The sequence below is a fragment of the Sminthopsis crassicaudata genome, chromosome 6, assembly GCF_048593235.1.
Source record: "Sminthopsis crassicaudata isolate SCR6 chromosome 6, ASM4859323v1, whole genome shotgun sequence".
NCBI classification, from domain to species: Eukaryota; Metazoa; Chordata; class Mammalia; order Dasyuromorphia; family Dasyuridae; genus Sminthopsis; species Sminthopsis crassicaudata.
The window spans coordinates 156858904-156873193 of NC_133622.1; the positions used below are offsets into that span (position 1 = coordinate 156858904).

The window sequence follows — 14290 nt, forward strand, 5'->3', positions numbered from 1 at the left end:
AAGTTTGAAGAATTTTGAAGGTGCTTCTTCATGGAAGGCAAAAACAGGGCCTGGAAATCCAGTCTTGAAGATGGCTGTGTTGCCTTGTAACAGATACAAGGTTGGCGTGGGAGGATTGGATCTTAAGTTATCTGGAAGCCAGCCCTGGGCTGGGGTGGGGTATTTTTGGTACCCTCTTGTGTCTTTGGAATTGTTGGTAAGGTTGAATCTTAGTAGAGTATTCATCAAAATTCATTATTGATCAGTCAACAAGTATTTATTGAATGCCTACTGTGTACCTCCGTAAGAACTTACTTTGTGTGGCTACTTAGCACTGTGATAATTACTGAGTAATACAGAAACAAAAATGAAAAAGTCCTTGTCCTTGGGGAGTTTATATTTGAAAATGAAAAACAACAGGTGTCTTTATAAATGTATACAAAATGTGGAACATTTGTTGTTTTTGAGGACAGCATTATTAGCTGGAGGGATCAGGAAAGGCTTCACTTAGGAAATGTTGTTGGTCTTGAGCTTTGATGGAAGCTAGGGTTTCTAATAGATGGGGATGAGGAGGGAGTATATTTAGCCATAGGAGATATTAAAAACCCAAATTCCACAAAGGAGCCATGCTTCCTTTGAGGGGAATGGGAAAGGAAGAGAAAAAACTTTCTTCATTTCAGTAGTTGTGTTTTATGGACCAGGTCCCAGGCAGGACATGCTGACTCAGACATGGTTAAGAGGCAGAATGAGGTATTAGACAATTAGATGAGAGGAAGCAAGTTAGACATAGAATAAGAATGCACAATGCAAGCATTTAGAGGGGCACTGATAAACTCAGGACATCTGTAATGGGGGAAAAAACCCAGCCACACCCATATATACACAAAAACAACTCAACAAGTACAAATTCCTCATAGCAAAAAAAGGCAAGCAATGGGGAGATTTCCCAAGTAGTTATTTATAATGCTTATTATTACATAGACAGGCAGCTGTGGCAGTGGTCTTCTGCCATCCATTCATGGCCCTAGTAACTTGAATATGCCCATTTATTGCAATTCTTATAGTATTGCTGTTTAAAATCAATTAAACATTAACATCAATGAGTTCAGCTAGATATTTTCCTCAGCTGAAATTGACAAAAATGAATTGACAGAATTTTTCATTTGGAGGGAACTGAAGGTAAATGTTTCTGATACATGTAATTCAAAATAAACTTTAATAGGATTTAGAATAAACAATATAACAACATCCCTTCTTTCTTCCTTGTTACCTTGCATCACCTTGCAGAAATAAGAACACATATTACAATGAGGTTTCTTAAGTAATCTGGTTATATTTTCAGCATTAGCTTTAACAAAATGTGGTGCTGGGAAAAGCTGTCGATGCAAATTGAAGTTGTCGTTAATGTCTATGTCTCTAGGGATAGCACCATAGGGTAGTATAAAGCTCTGAATGTGGAGTCAAAAGATCTGCATTTGAATCCCACTTTTCTGTTGAGTGTCTTTGGGCAAATCCTTTAAACTATTTGAACCACTGATTTTGTTTTGTTGATGGAGTTGAGTCACTTCTGGTGCTAGTGATATCAAAATATTTAGAAATATTTTAGGCCATATATCAAAGAAGATCAAAGAGATACTTGAGTATTTTATTTAGTTTTTTTTCTCCTCCAGTTGTCCATTGTACATCATGAAGAAAGAAAAATTTAAATTGTTTCTCAGTTTTGTACAAAAGGAGATTTTGTTTCTTCCAAGTAGGTATGGAATATCAGAAAAAAGTTAAAAGGATACTAAAAATTATAATTTTAGACCATCTATAAACATTAACTTTCAAAATCATTACTCTGAATGTGAACTATTTTTCCAGTGAATAGTGAAGTAGCACGTTGTTGTAAGATCTAAATCACAACCTTGTCAGTATTCTCACAATACATGAAACCAGAAGTCCATAAAAAGGTTACAGCGAAATGAGAGGATGTTCCCCAGGTTTTCTTTCAGGGTCACACAAAGTAATTGATAGAGTTTGATTATGTGCCCAAAGTGATGAGAGAAAGGAAAGGGGGGAACCCCATTGGTTGTCACAAAGATAGTAAGATAATCCCATGAGGCACAGTGTCCCCTATAAATGAATTTACAGGCCCGAAAACCTAGATTGATAAATAAAAGGTTTATTGTGGAAATTTTGAAGTAAAGTTCAATTAGAAAGATGCCAGGGCCAAAGGTGGCCACTGGGCGGGCAGGAACTCTTACATGGCCGGAAGGATACCATGTTTGGGGGGAAGGGCTCCTGCAAAGAGAGAGCTCCAGCTTGGCTCTTTTCTACCTAAAAGGGGCTTGTGGGTGGGGCCAAGTTCTGATGGGCTTTTCAGATAAGGAAGAAACTGTTTGTGGGGGCTGAGAAAACCCAAGCCAGCTCAGATCTGGTGTGGGTAGGCCTGGATATTCAAAAGGGTGCTTTTTGACCAGGATTTGTGAATTAAGGTCAGCCATGGGGGTTGGAAAATCAGAAAGGAATCTTAAAGGGACCTCAACCTTTATCAAAAGGAAACAAGAAACATAATTTCATGGAGAAGCTGGTCACTTCATTTTGTAGTACATAATCATAAGCAAAAAGGATTACTAGAAAGATAATTTCTCATTGCATGCATCAAATAGTTTAATACCAATGATCATGTAGAGAAATTCTGTGAAGAAGTAGATAAGATATTTCAAAGCATTTCATTGATTAGAAAAAGAGAAACACATTTGTATGGTGAGTTATTGCCAGCATTATAAAGCAGCAAAAGCAGAGGAGGTGAAAATAAATCTATAGAAAACTTGGCTTGAGATTTAACTGAACAACATCATCCCACAAGTATTCAAAACTGAAGCTGGAAGAAGGCCAAAAAACACATGAAACTGAACATTTATCAGGATTTCTAGAAACATTTAGGGCAATTAAGTGGTGCAGTAGGTAGAGTGCTAGGGTTTGGATTCAGGAAGTTCAAATCTAGTTTTAGACACTTATTAGCTGTATAATTTGGGCAAGTCTTTTAATACTCTTTGTCTCAGTTTCCTCATGTGTAAAATGAGTTGGAGAAGGAAGTGACAAACCACTCCAGTATTTTTTACCAAAAAAACCTCCAAATGGGATTACAGAGTTGGACACAACTGAAAAATGACTAAACAACATCTATAAACAATTATTTTCATCAGTGAAGCAAAATTACTGCATTTTACCCTGAAACCTCAGTTCTTAAAACCTTAAAGCCTAGAGGATCAGTGACATTTAAGAAGATGAAGTCAAGAAAAATAACTTGCCCAAATTAGATCCTCATTGGAGATATTCTAAGAAAGAAGAAAAGTCATAGAAAATATTGCTATCTCAAAAGATGATTGATACAAACTAATACAAACAGTAAATGACTACTCATCAGAGTGCCCTGTGTTCTTGGGAGGAAATACATACCACTGCACTCCTGGTGTTTTTTTTTTTTTAATTAAAACTTTTTATTTTTAAAACATAGGCATAGATAATTTTCAACATTTATCTTTGCAAAACCTTGTGTTCCAAATTTTTTCCTTCCCTTCCCCCAACTCCCTCTCCTAGATAACAAGTAATCCAATATGTGTTAAATTGAATGTGTATACATATTTATACAGTTATCTTGCTGCACAAGAAAAATCAAATCAAAAAGGAAAAAAATGGAAAAAAATGCAAGCAAACAGCAATAAAAAGAGTAAAAGTGCTATGTTGTGATCCACACTCAGTTCTCACAGTCCTCTCTCTGGAGGTAGATGGTTCTCTTCATATAAGATCATTGACTGAATATCTCATTGTTTCTCTGGCTTAGGTGTCAGCATCATTTCTGTGTCATAAAAGAAATTTAGTAGGAGTCCTTTCCGTTTGTTTTTTTTTTTTTCAAATAGTTTATATAATGATAGCGTTAATTGTTCTATAAGTGTTGAGTAGATTTCACATGTAAATTTATCTGGCCCTGGAGATATTTTTCTTGGGAAGTTTATTAGTAGCTTGTTCTATTTCTTTTTCTGAAATGGAACTATTTAAATAATTCATTTCCTCTTCTGTTAACCTGGGCAATTTATGTTTTTGAAAATATTCCTCCATTTCACTTTAAATTATCAAATTTATTGACATACTTGGGCAAAATAGTTTTTAATTATTTATCTAATTTCTTCTTCTTTGGTGGAAAGTTCTCCCTTTTTGTTTTTGAGACTAACAATTTGATTTTCTCATTTCCTTTTTCTGATCAAATTAACTGAATGTTTATCTATTTTGATGATTTTTTTCATAAAACCAACTTTTAGTCTTATTTATTAATTCAATAATTTCCTTACTTTTAATTTTGTTAATCTCCCCTTTATTTTTCAGAAGTTCAAATTTGGTATTTAATTGAGGGTTTTTAATTTGTTCTTTTTTCTAGCTTTTTTAGTTGTAAGCCCAGTTCATTGATCTTCTCTTTCTCTACTTTATGCAAGTGTAAGCATCTAAAGATATAAATTTTCCCCTAATAACTTTTTGGCTGCATCCTCTAAATTTTGCTATGTTGTCTCATTATTGTCATTTTCTTGGATGAAGTTATTGTGTCTGTGATTTATTGTTTCATTTTTTAGGATTAGATTATTTAGTTTCCAATTAAGTTTTGGTCTATTTTCCCCTGACCTTTTATTGCATGTTATTTTTTATTGCATCATGATCTGAAAAAAAAGCATTTACTATTTCTACCTTTCTGCATTTGATTTTGATGTTTTTAATGTCCTAATACATAGTCATTTTTCTTTATGTAGGTTTCATGAACTGCTGAGTAAAAAGTATGGTTGTTTCTGTCTCCATTCAGTTTTCTCCAATGATCTCTCATAACTTTTCTAAAATTGTTTACCTCCTTAACTTCTTTCATAGTTATTTTGTAGTTTGATTTATCTAGTTCTGAGAGAGCATGGTTGAGATCCACCACTAGTATAGTTTTGCCGTTTATTTCTTCTTACAGTTCTCTTATCTTCTCCTCTAGAAAGTTGGATGCTATACCACTTGGTGCATATATATTTAGTATTGATATTGCTTCATTATCTATGGTACCTTTAAGCAGGATGTAGTTTCCTTCCTTATTTCTTTTAATTAGATTTGTTTTTGCTTCTGCTTGATCTGAGATCAGGTTCACTATCCCTGATTTTTTTTTTCACCTGAAGCATAATAAATTCTGCTCCAGCCTTTTACCCTTTACTCTGTATTTATCACTCTGCTTTAAATGTGTTTTTGGTAAACAGCATATTATAGGATTCTTGTTTTTAATTCAGTCTGCTATCCTCTTCCATTTTATGGGAGAGTTCATCCCATTCACATTCCCAGTTAATATAACTAATTCTGTATTTCCTGCCATCTTAATCAAAACTAGGAATAATAAGAGGATAGGGATTGTTAATGCAGTAGAGGATGCTGAGGGAGAGAAGAATGTATCATAGTTATTAGGGAAAAAAGCATTTATAAAGTCTTGGAGATGGGAGATGGGATACCTCATGTGTAAAACAAGTATGTGAGTGTGAGTGTAACTAGAATATAGAATACATAAAGTCATTTGCAGTAAGCCTAGAAAAAGAAATCTTATTTTTTATTATTTTTTCCACTTAATAGTATTCTATTTTTTCCCAGTGTGAGGGATGTAGAAGACCTTTACCTAAAATGACTACTCAGAGATCACTCAGTAGAAAGCAGAAAAGTTGTTTATTAAAACCTTCGGAGGATGAGCCGTTCCATTTCGAGATAAGGGAAAGAGAAAGAAGTATTAAAGATACACAGCTTTTATACAAGAGATTACCTCGCAAGTAAGAGAACATTGAGAAGGGGAGCAGAGGCATCTAATTGGTTGTTACTATCCAGAGAAATTGGAATGGAAGGTTTCTATTTCCCCGAAATCACCTATTTTCTAGGAAACAGAAAATCAGGTCTTCTGGCTTCAGATAGACAGTGGTCAAGCTAATAGACTAAATATCGATAAATGTCAAATACTGATAAATGTCATCAGCTCAGGTTAAGTAAATATCTTTATATCTGGCCAAGGCTCAAGTAAATATGGGCCTGCACATATTATACAGGTCATAGGGGATACACAGAAATAATGAAAATAAAATACAGAAAAAGAATTCACATATTCCTGTAAGTTCTTCACTTTATCTCTCTATTCCACACACCAATTACATATATACATATATATACACACATACACACACATAGTGTTCAACATTCATTTTATATGATTTTGAGTTCCACAATTTTATCCTTCCCCTCCTCTTCCCAAATACAGTAAACAATCTGATGTGGGTTATATAGGTACAGTCATTTCTGCCTTAGTCATGTTGTGAAAGATGAATCAGGATAAAAGGGGAAAACCATGAGAAAGAAGAAATAAAACTCAAAAACCTCCAAAATTGAATATAGTATGCTTTGATCTGCATTCAATCAAGATATTCGGGTGGGAAAGATAATTCATTTATTAAATTTTAAAGTTCATGAAATCCATAAATATAAATCATTTATTATATTTTAAAGTTCATGATCTGCATTCAGACTCCATCCATAAGTTTTTTGGAATTGTCATTAATAATTGTATTTCTGAGAAGAGCTAAGTATATCATAGTTGATCATCTCACAATATTGTTGTTACTGTGCATAATGATCAAAAGAGAAACTTTAGCTAGATTCCAAATGGTTTTCAATGGCAAGTTTAAGAGTGTACACTTTTTGGTTTACATAGAGAAATACTGGATATGCTTGCACGATAATGTGGTCAAATGTTCCTGATTTATGTTGCAAGGATTAAAAAATTGCATCAGATAAAAAAGGATTAAACACCTAATTTGTGGGGTTGAAAGGAAGATAACAGAAACATGGAGAAAGGTATTAAAAAATAGGCTACACATGAGCCCCACTTCCATCTGAACTGAACAAAATAGGATTAAATAAATACACATACACTCACAGTTTGATATAGAAATACATTAAATTCAGCAGAAACTCAATTGGGAGAGAGGAGAGAATAACATAAATGAGAAAGTAGATGAGGTAGACATGATTATATGCAAAATAAATTCTCATCTTCCAAGACAAAGACAAAGTGAGAAAGCAAATGCACAAGCAGGCATGAACATATTAGTAGGACAGAGAGCAAGAGATTCATGAGTAATAGTGTAGACCTGACCTAGTTTTTGAAGGATTCAAGCCTAGGAAGAGAAGAAAGTATAACTAGGACTTAGTCTAGAAAACTATTGAAAAGGAAAGAATGGAAATATCTCTGTAATGAAGTGATTGAAGTGCTGGGTCTGAAGTTAGGAGGGCTCATCCTTGTGAGTTTAAATCCTGTGTCAGAGACTGTGACCCTGGACAGGTAATTTAATCCTGTTTGTTTTGGTTCCTTATCTACAAAATAAACTAGAGAAGCAAATGGCAAACTACTCTAGTATCTTTGCTAAGAAAATCTCAATGGAGTCTCAGAGCTGGACATGATTGAAAAACAATTGAACAAATGAAGAAACAAAAGAACAAATTGAAGAAATAAAGAAGAATAAATGAAAAATAGGTTCAGGAGTAAAAAAAGGTTTGGAGAAAAATAGAATAGATAATAGAAAATTATTATCACAGATGGTAGTAGTTCCAGAAGATGAAAGTGGAACACTTGTGGGTGATTATAAGATTAAGAGTGTAAAGTCAACTTAGAATTAAGTTGACTGAGAGACTATGTTGTTTACAAGAAGTAAATTTGAAATGGAAAGATTATAAATTAGAAAAAACAGTTTTCCACCAATTCAAATAAAAAAGCAGGTGTAGAAATCATAATCTCAGACACAGGAATAGTAAAATAGACTTGATTAAAAGATACAAACCTGGAAATTACATTATATGTAAATTCATTTTAGATGACATAATACCAATACTGAATACATATGTATCGGATGATTAATAGTCTTAATATTTAAAGGAAAAATTATCTAAATTAAGATTTTTCAAAATAATAAAATTCAATAATGGTGAACTTGAATACTTCCTCAGACAGATCTAATCAAATATAAACAACAAAGTCATAGATTTTTAGAAAAATTGAATTCAATAAGGGACTTTTGAGGAAAGAATTAATAGTTATTTTGAGGTCAGAGTACTGAGGCCTAAAGAATTTGAAGTACCAAACAGATTTGTTGTTCTGTTGGTTACCCATATTTAGAGAAATGCTTATTTAAAAGCAATCCAGCTATATTCTGATGGAAGTGGATATCTTCAGCATAGAGAAGAGCTAATCCAATTCCAATTGATCAATGATGGACAGAATCAGCTACACCCAGAGAAGGAACACTGGGAAATGAGTGTAAACTGTTAGTATTTTTTATTTTTCTCCCCAGGTTATTTTTACCTTCTGAATCCAATTCTTCCTTTGTAACAACAACAACAACAACAAAATTCGGTTCTGCACATATATATTGTATGTAGGATATACTATAGCATACTTAATATGTATGGGAATGCCGGCCATCTAGGGGAGGGGGTAGAGGGAAGGAGGGGAAAATTCGGAATAGAAGGGAGTACAAGGGATAATGTTATAAAAAATTACATATGCATATGTACTGTCAAAAAATGTTATAATTATAAAATTAATAAAAAAATAAAAAAGTAAAAGCAATCCAGCTATATATTTATTAGTCAACAACTAGACTCAAAAATATATTTTCTTGAATAGAAGATTATTGTACTTGCTATTGTTCCAAAAATTTAAACTCAGGCTTAGTAGGCTTACTTGAATTTTTGCAACAAATTAACATTTGACCTATTGTTTGCTTAACACATCTAATTATTGCTGTTAGATGTGAACATCATATAAATATAATAAAGAATATAAACCATGAATACAAAATGAATTAGAACAGCTGAAAAGTAAAAAAAAAAAAAAAAATGACTACTTTTCTTTGAATAAGAGTAGGATAAACAGTTAATTTTTTTCTTAATGTAATTAAGAGCTGATAAAATTTAAATGCTAAATGTGAAATTATGAACTTGAGATTTATTTACTAATGATGCATGAGTTGCCTCATATCTCTTTGGATTTCTTTGCAGTAGAAAATCTATTTAGCCATCTGTATTTGTCCTAAACTGTGGGTTTTTGTGTTTTCATAATTTATAATTAATTGCAAAGCTAGATGCTTTTTCATGCAAGCATAGCTTCCTTTCTACTTTTCTAAATCCTGATATCATAATTGAATTAATAACTGTATAGCCCTTTCAATTTATTCAGCTGTTAAAAAGAGTTTAAGAGCAGGAATCATAATCTTATTACTTGATAAACATTTTCATTCAGACAGTCATTTCAGGCTACATTATTTTAAATGTTTGCTTCCCAGGTCTGAAAGATTGGTAAGCCATTTCAATCAATTTCAATTCGGTAAGCATTTGTTACATACCTACTGTTTTTCAGGTATTACATTTACAGAGATGAAAAGAACAAGTCCTGCCCTCAATGATGTGCTTATATTCTATAGCAAGAGTGTCAAACTTTTGGTCAGATTGAGACCAAAAGCTGTTCCATAGCATGGGGAAACCAACATATACATATAAAAACAAATACAAAGTATGTGCAAAGGAATTTCTTTGTGAGTATGCACAGATCTAATATGAAAGGCAATTTGTTAACAGTAAAAATGAATTTTGGAAGCTACAGCAGAAGGGTAAAGAAGAGAGAGAATAAAAGATTAGAGAGATGAAGCTAACATGAAATTTTACTCATGGTTTCCAATTCAAATAAAATAGATTATAAAGTCCCTTTAGTTTATATGTGTATATACACACATATATGTCTATTGTCTATTCTCATTCTCTCTATCTCTCCCTTTCCCTCTCCTCATTCTCTCTTTCCCTCTCCCTCTTTTCCTCTCTCCTTCCCTCCCTCCCTCCCTTTCTCCTCCCCCTCTTTCTCTTTCTCTCTTCCCTACTTTTCTCTTTCTTTCCCTCCTTTCCTCTCTTCCTATTCTCTTCTCCTTTCCCCTTTTAATTTCTGTCTTTTCCAACTCCATCAATTCTTCTATTTTAGTAACTTTAATTCATAATGAATCCTTCAAGAAATTTTTTGAATTCCTCTCTTTTTATTATTCCTTTGATTTTTTTATGATACTTTAAAATGAATTATTAAAAAGAGTATTTCTTGACAAGATATACTGAAAAGTTCCCTTTAATTTAAGTGGAGAGGAGGGTTTCAGATCCTCAACTTTACCTTTTCCACATCTCTTGCCCCATTTATATCATTCCATTATTTCTTTGAAGTTTTGGTTCCCTAGTCCTATGCCTCTGAGTTGACTTCCCTACTTGTCTCTTGGTTCTTTTCAAGAACATCTTAAAATCTTTAACTATTATTGAATGTCCAATTACTTTTTTTGATATGTAGGCTCTAATTTGTACTATATTTTATTTTGGGGTGCAGTTGTTCTTTGTATTTTGAAATTCTATATTGCAAATTGTCCTTGTATTCACATACAAAAGGTTTAATCCTGTTGTATTCTGATTGTTATTCATTTGAAAGTGACAGTTTTTTCTTTTGCTTTACAAAATTTGATGTTATGAATCTAAATTTATTTATAATTTTCTGTGAATGTAGTTTTTCCTTTCATTGCATGAATTTCCTTGATATATACTTTGCTAACTCCTTTAAATGTATCTGAAGAACTTTTGTGTCTGATTTCTTGAAGTATATTATAGGTTTTTTTGTTTGTTTTTTACTTCTTTCCCCCTGCAGCCTTTGTTATTAATAGTTTTTCTTTTCACATTCTCTCTTCATTGTGTTCTTAATTTGTAAGACCTCATGAGTTCTTTCAGTCTTACTATGTTTTGGTTTTATTAAATTAGTTTTCCTTCTACATTTGCATGTTGCATTGATATGTTATTTTGTTTTCTTTATTGAGAATCTATTATTTTAGAGATATTCTGGCTTATTTTTTTCCCTCCAAGTTCCTTATTTTCTTTTTAAATTTTTCTTATTTATTTCTTATGAAGCAATGCGATCTAGTAGATAGAAAGATGGCCAGCAGTCAGGAGGACCTGAGTTGTTATCTTTGAAATACAGTGGCCTTATAACTCTGTTTAAGTCATTAATCTCTCCTGGGTCTATGCAACTCTTGAGGAAGTTGGAAAATAGCTTTTGACTTACACTAGTAGAGAAAACTCCTCACTGATAATATGCTATATAGTGAAATCATAGGTTTAGTATGGGGAAAAAAAAAAGAGCTAATTTCTGACTTTTTTTTTTTCAGCCACTTAAATTGCTTATCTGAGCTAGAGTGTAGATTCCTGGAGTTTTACTTCATTGTCATTTGAAATCATTTCTTTAACTGATTTTGACTGCTGCCTTTGTTATAAATGCTTGTGCATTGAGACTGCCTTTTTCTTTGTTCATTTCTTCTCTTCATTTAACTTTATTTGTCCCTATTAGTCACTCTACCGATATATCTATGATGTCTTTCCTGTAAATATGTTTTAACCTCAGTTTTCTATTCTTGGGATCCTTTTTTTCCCCCCTCTTCGATAGTCTACTCGAAGAGTGGGACGCCCTTCTCGCGAGAATGTACAATAAACTTTGCTTTTCTCTAGAGCTCTCTCCAGCTTTTTTTTATTAAATGGTGACCCTTCACCATTTCCGTACCACACACTTTCTTGCTCTCTTAGTTGTTCAGTGGATTCTTTACATCTAACCTTTTACTAATGTTGTAGTGGCTATTCTAAGAAATTAATTTGTCTTAAAGTGTTAGAAGATGATAATGTTTAAGGTGTTGTCTGTCCTAGAAAACATGTTTGCATTTTAACAGGAATGTTTAATGAGTCCCTGGAGGAGATACTTAAGGGACAGGAGTTTTTTGTGTTCCTTAAATCATACTTATCACTTCTGTTTATAGGTAGAACTTGTGTTTTTAGTTACCGAGGTTTATTCATTTAATCTTTTAAAAATCTCTATCATTTAAACTTCAGTTAGAAAAATATGAAGGATGCACTTAGGATAAATTCTAGCAGGTGTTATTTTTACAAATGAATACATATTTGTAGACTTGTCTCCATGCAGTTGCTTTGGAGGTAAATGATTCATTTCCACTTGTTTCAAAGGACACACTTTACTACTTTAATTCCCAGTTTTCTGTATAAAAAGCTTGGAAACTATTGTGGATTATCTGGCAAGAAGAAATCATCATCTGGAATTTATGATGCTGGAGTACAAAGCAACCCCAGCAATAAAGCAAGAGTTGTTTCATTTTCCAAACAACTTGCTTTATCATGTGTTATGGTTGTTGTTGTTGTTTTTAATTTGGAGTTTTGTGCCTTGTATGATGGTCACTCTTTTTCTGAAGGAACTCAGTTGAGTCATTCTTCTGTCCTGATGTTCTCTGGGAAAGGATACAAGTGTACAAGATACAGGCTCTGTGTTTTGTGAAAGTCATATTTGGATCATGCCTCAGGACTATTATCCAAGGGAATTTCAGCCCAGAAAGCAGAATAAAAACTTTGTGGCCAATAAAATAGTCATTAATTTATTGGATTCGGGTTTCATCTGTAAGTGGAAAACAATCTGTTTGGATGTGATTGATTTACTAGAGTTTGTTGACCTGACTTGATTGCTGGGGATGGCTGGCACTTTTTTTATTGTTGATATTGACCAGATATTTTATTTTTTTATTTTCTTATGGTTATGTTGGACATGGAGTACAAGAACTTAAAATGTATCTTAGCACAATAAAAAAATTTAGGTGAAAGCATCAGAAATATGTCTAAAGTAAATATTCTTGACAACTAGAGAGTCCAGGGAATAGAATACCAGGCTTGAAGTCAGGAAGGCCTAAATTCAAATTTTGCCTCAAATACTTACTTACTATTTAATCCTGGCCAAGTTACTAAGTCCTGTCCGTTTCAATACTCTCAATTGTAAAATAAGAATAATAAAAGCACCTACTTCCCAAGATTGTTGTGAGAATTAAATGAGATAATGTTTGTAAAACACTTGGTTTAGTGCCTGATACATATTAAGTACTTGATAAATGCTTCCTTCCTTCCTTCTTTCCAGCAAATGATATTTTTGTAAAAGTATTTAGCATGGCTTAATTAATGCTTATTTTATTCTTTTCATTTATAAAATTTAAAAAACCTAAGTATTATCTGTCATATTAAAATGTCACAATCATTATACAGTTTAATCTATATATTACTTTACTTTTCCTTTTCTAGATATTAGAAAAATCATGCACAGAAATATTAGAGTTGGATCCATCAACTGTCTGTGTGGGCCGTAAGTATCTTAAAATTTGTATTTAAAGTAAAATAAAAATTTTGAAACTTATGTTGGAAATAAAAATAGCTAAGTTCTATTTAATAGTTTGTCCTCTCAAACTCATCGTTTTGGATAGTTGTAGTTTTCACAATTACAGAATTTTGGAGTTACATAGGACTTAAGTGGCCATCTAGTCCAATTCATACCACAAAAGATCTTTGCTTTTGTTTGAAAAGCTTCAGTATAGCAATAGGGAACCTATTGCTTTTTGCAAGGGTAACTAGGTGGTACTATGGATAAGATATTAGGTTTGGAGTCAGGAAGGCTCATTTTCCTGAATTCAAATTTGACTTCAGATACACATTACTAGCTGTGTGATCCTAGGCAAGTCACTTAACCCTGTTTGCCTTAGTTTTTTTCAACTATGAAATGAATTAGAGGAGATGGCAAACCACTCCAGTGCCTTTGCCAAGAAAACAGATGATGGAGTCAGGAAGAGTCAGATATAACTGAAAAACAATTGAACATCAAGAAGTCTACTTTTGAAGAACTTTGTGAGGAAGTTTTTCCTGCTACTATTCTTAAGCCTTCGTCTTTGTAACTTCCACCTATTGTTCCAAATTCTGCTCTCTGAAGTCAAAGAGAAAAAATTAAATCTCTCAGATATAGATAGACAGACATGACATCCTTTCTGATATAGACAGATGACTACCCTTGAATCCTGGAGTCATTTTATCCTTTGCAGCATCTTTAATTGATCCTCATATAGCATATACATGAAGCCTTTCACCATCTGATTATCTTGACTGAAAGTAAGAACCAAAAAGACACAATAATTCCTAACTACTCATTAAAAGAAGAACTTGTTACATTTTATTCATCATAATTTTGATACTTGTATTAAAAGATGCCTGTCTTGATATTTGGAAAGTTACTATTTTAATTAATAGTGAAAATAGTTTCTCACCCTGGTTTCAAGGAACCTAAGAAGCTCATGTTTCTAGTAGCTTTATAAAATTCTTTAATTATTAAGTAAAA

The 14290-nt window shown here is 32.8% G+C and overlaps 1 protein-coding gene across 2 annotated transcripts in view; it reads left to right on the top strand.

The window, feature by feature from the left end:
* The window catches only part of ANTXR2 (ANTXR cell adhesion molecule 2), a 204187-nt gene that overhangs the window by 43280 nt on the left and 146617 nt on the right, over positions 1-14290 (top strand). For both annotated transcript variants that reach the window (XM_074274312.1, XM_074274313.1), the window contains exon 8: positions 13210-13270. In XM_074274312.1, the coding sequence (XP_074130413.1) occupies positions 13210-13270 (61 nt within the window). The remainder of the gene's footprint in view (positions 1-13209; positions 13271-14290) is intronic.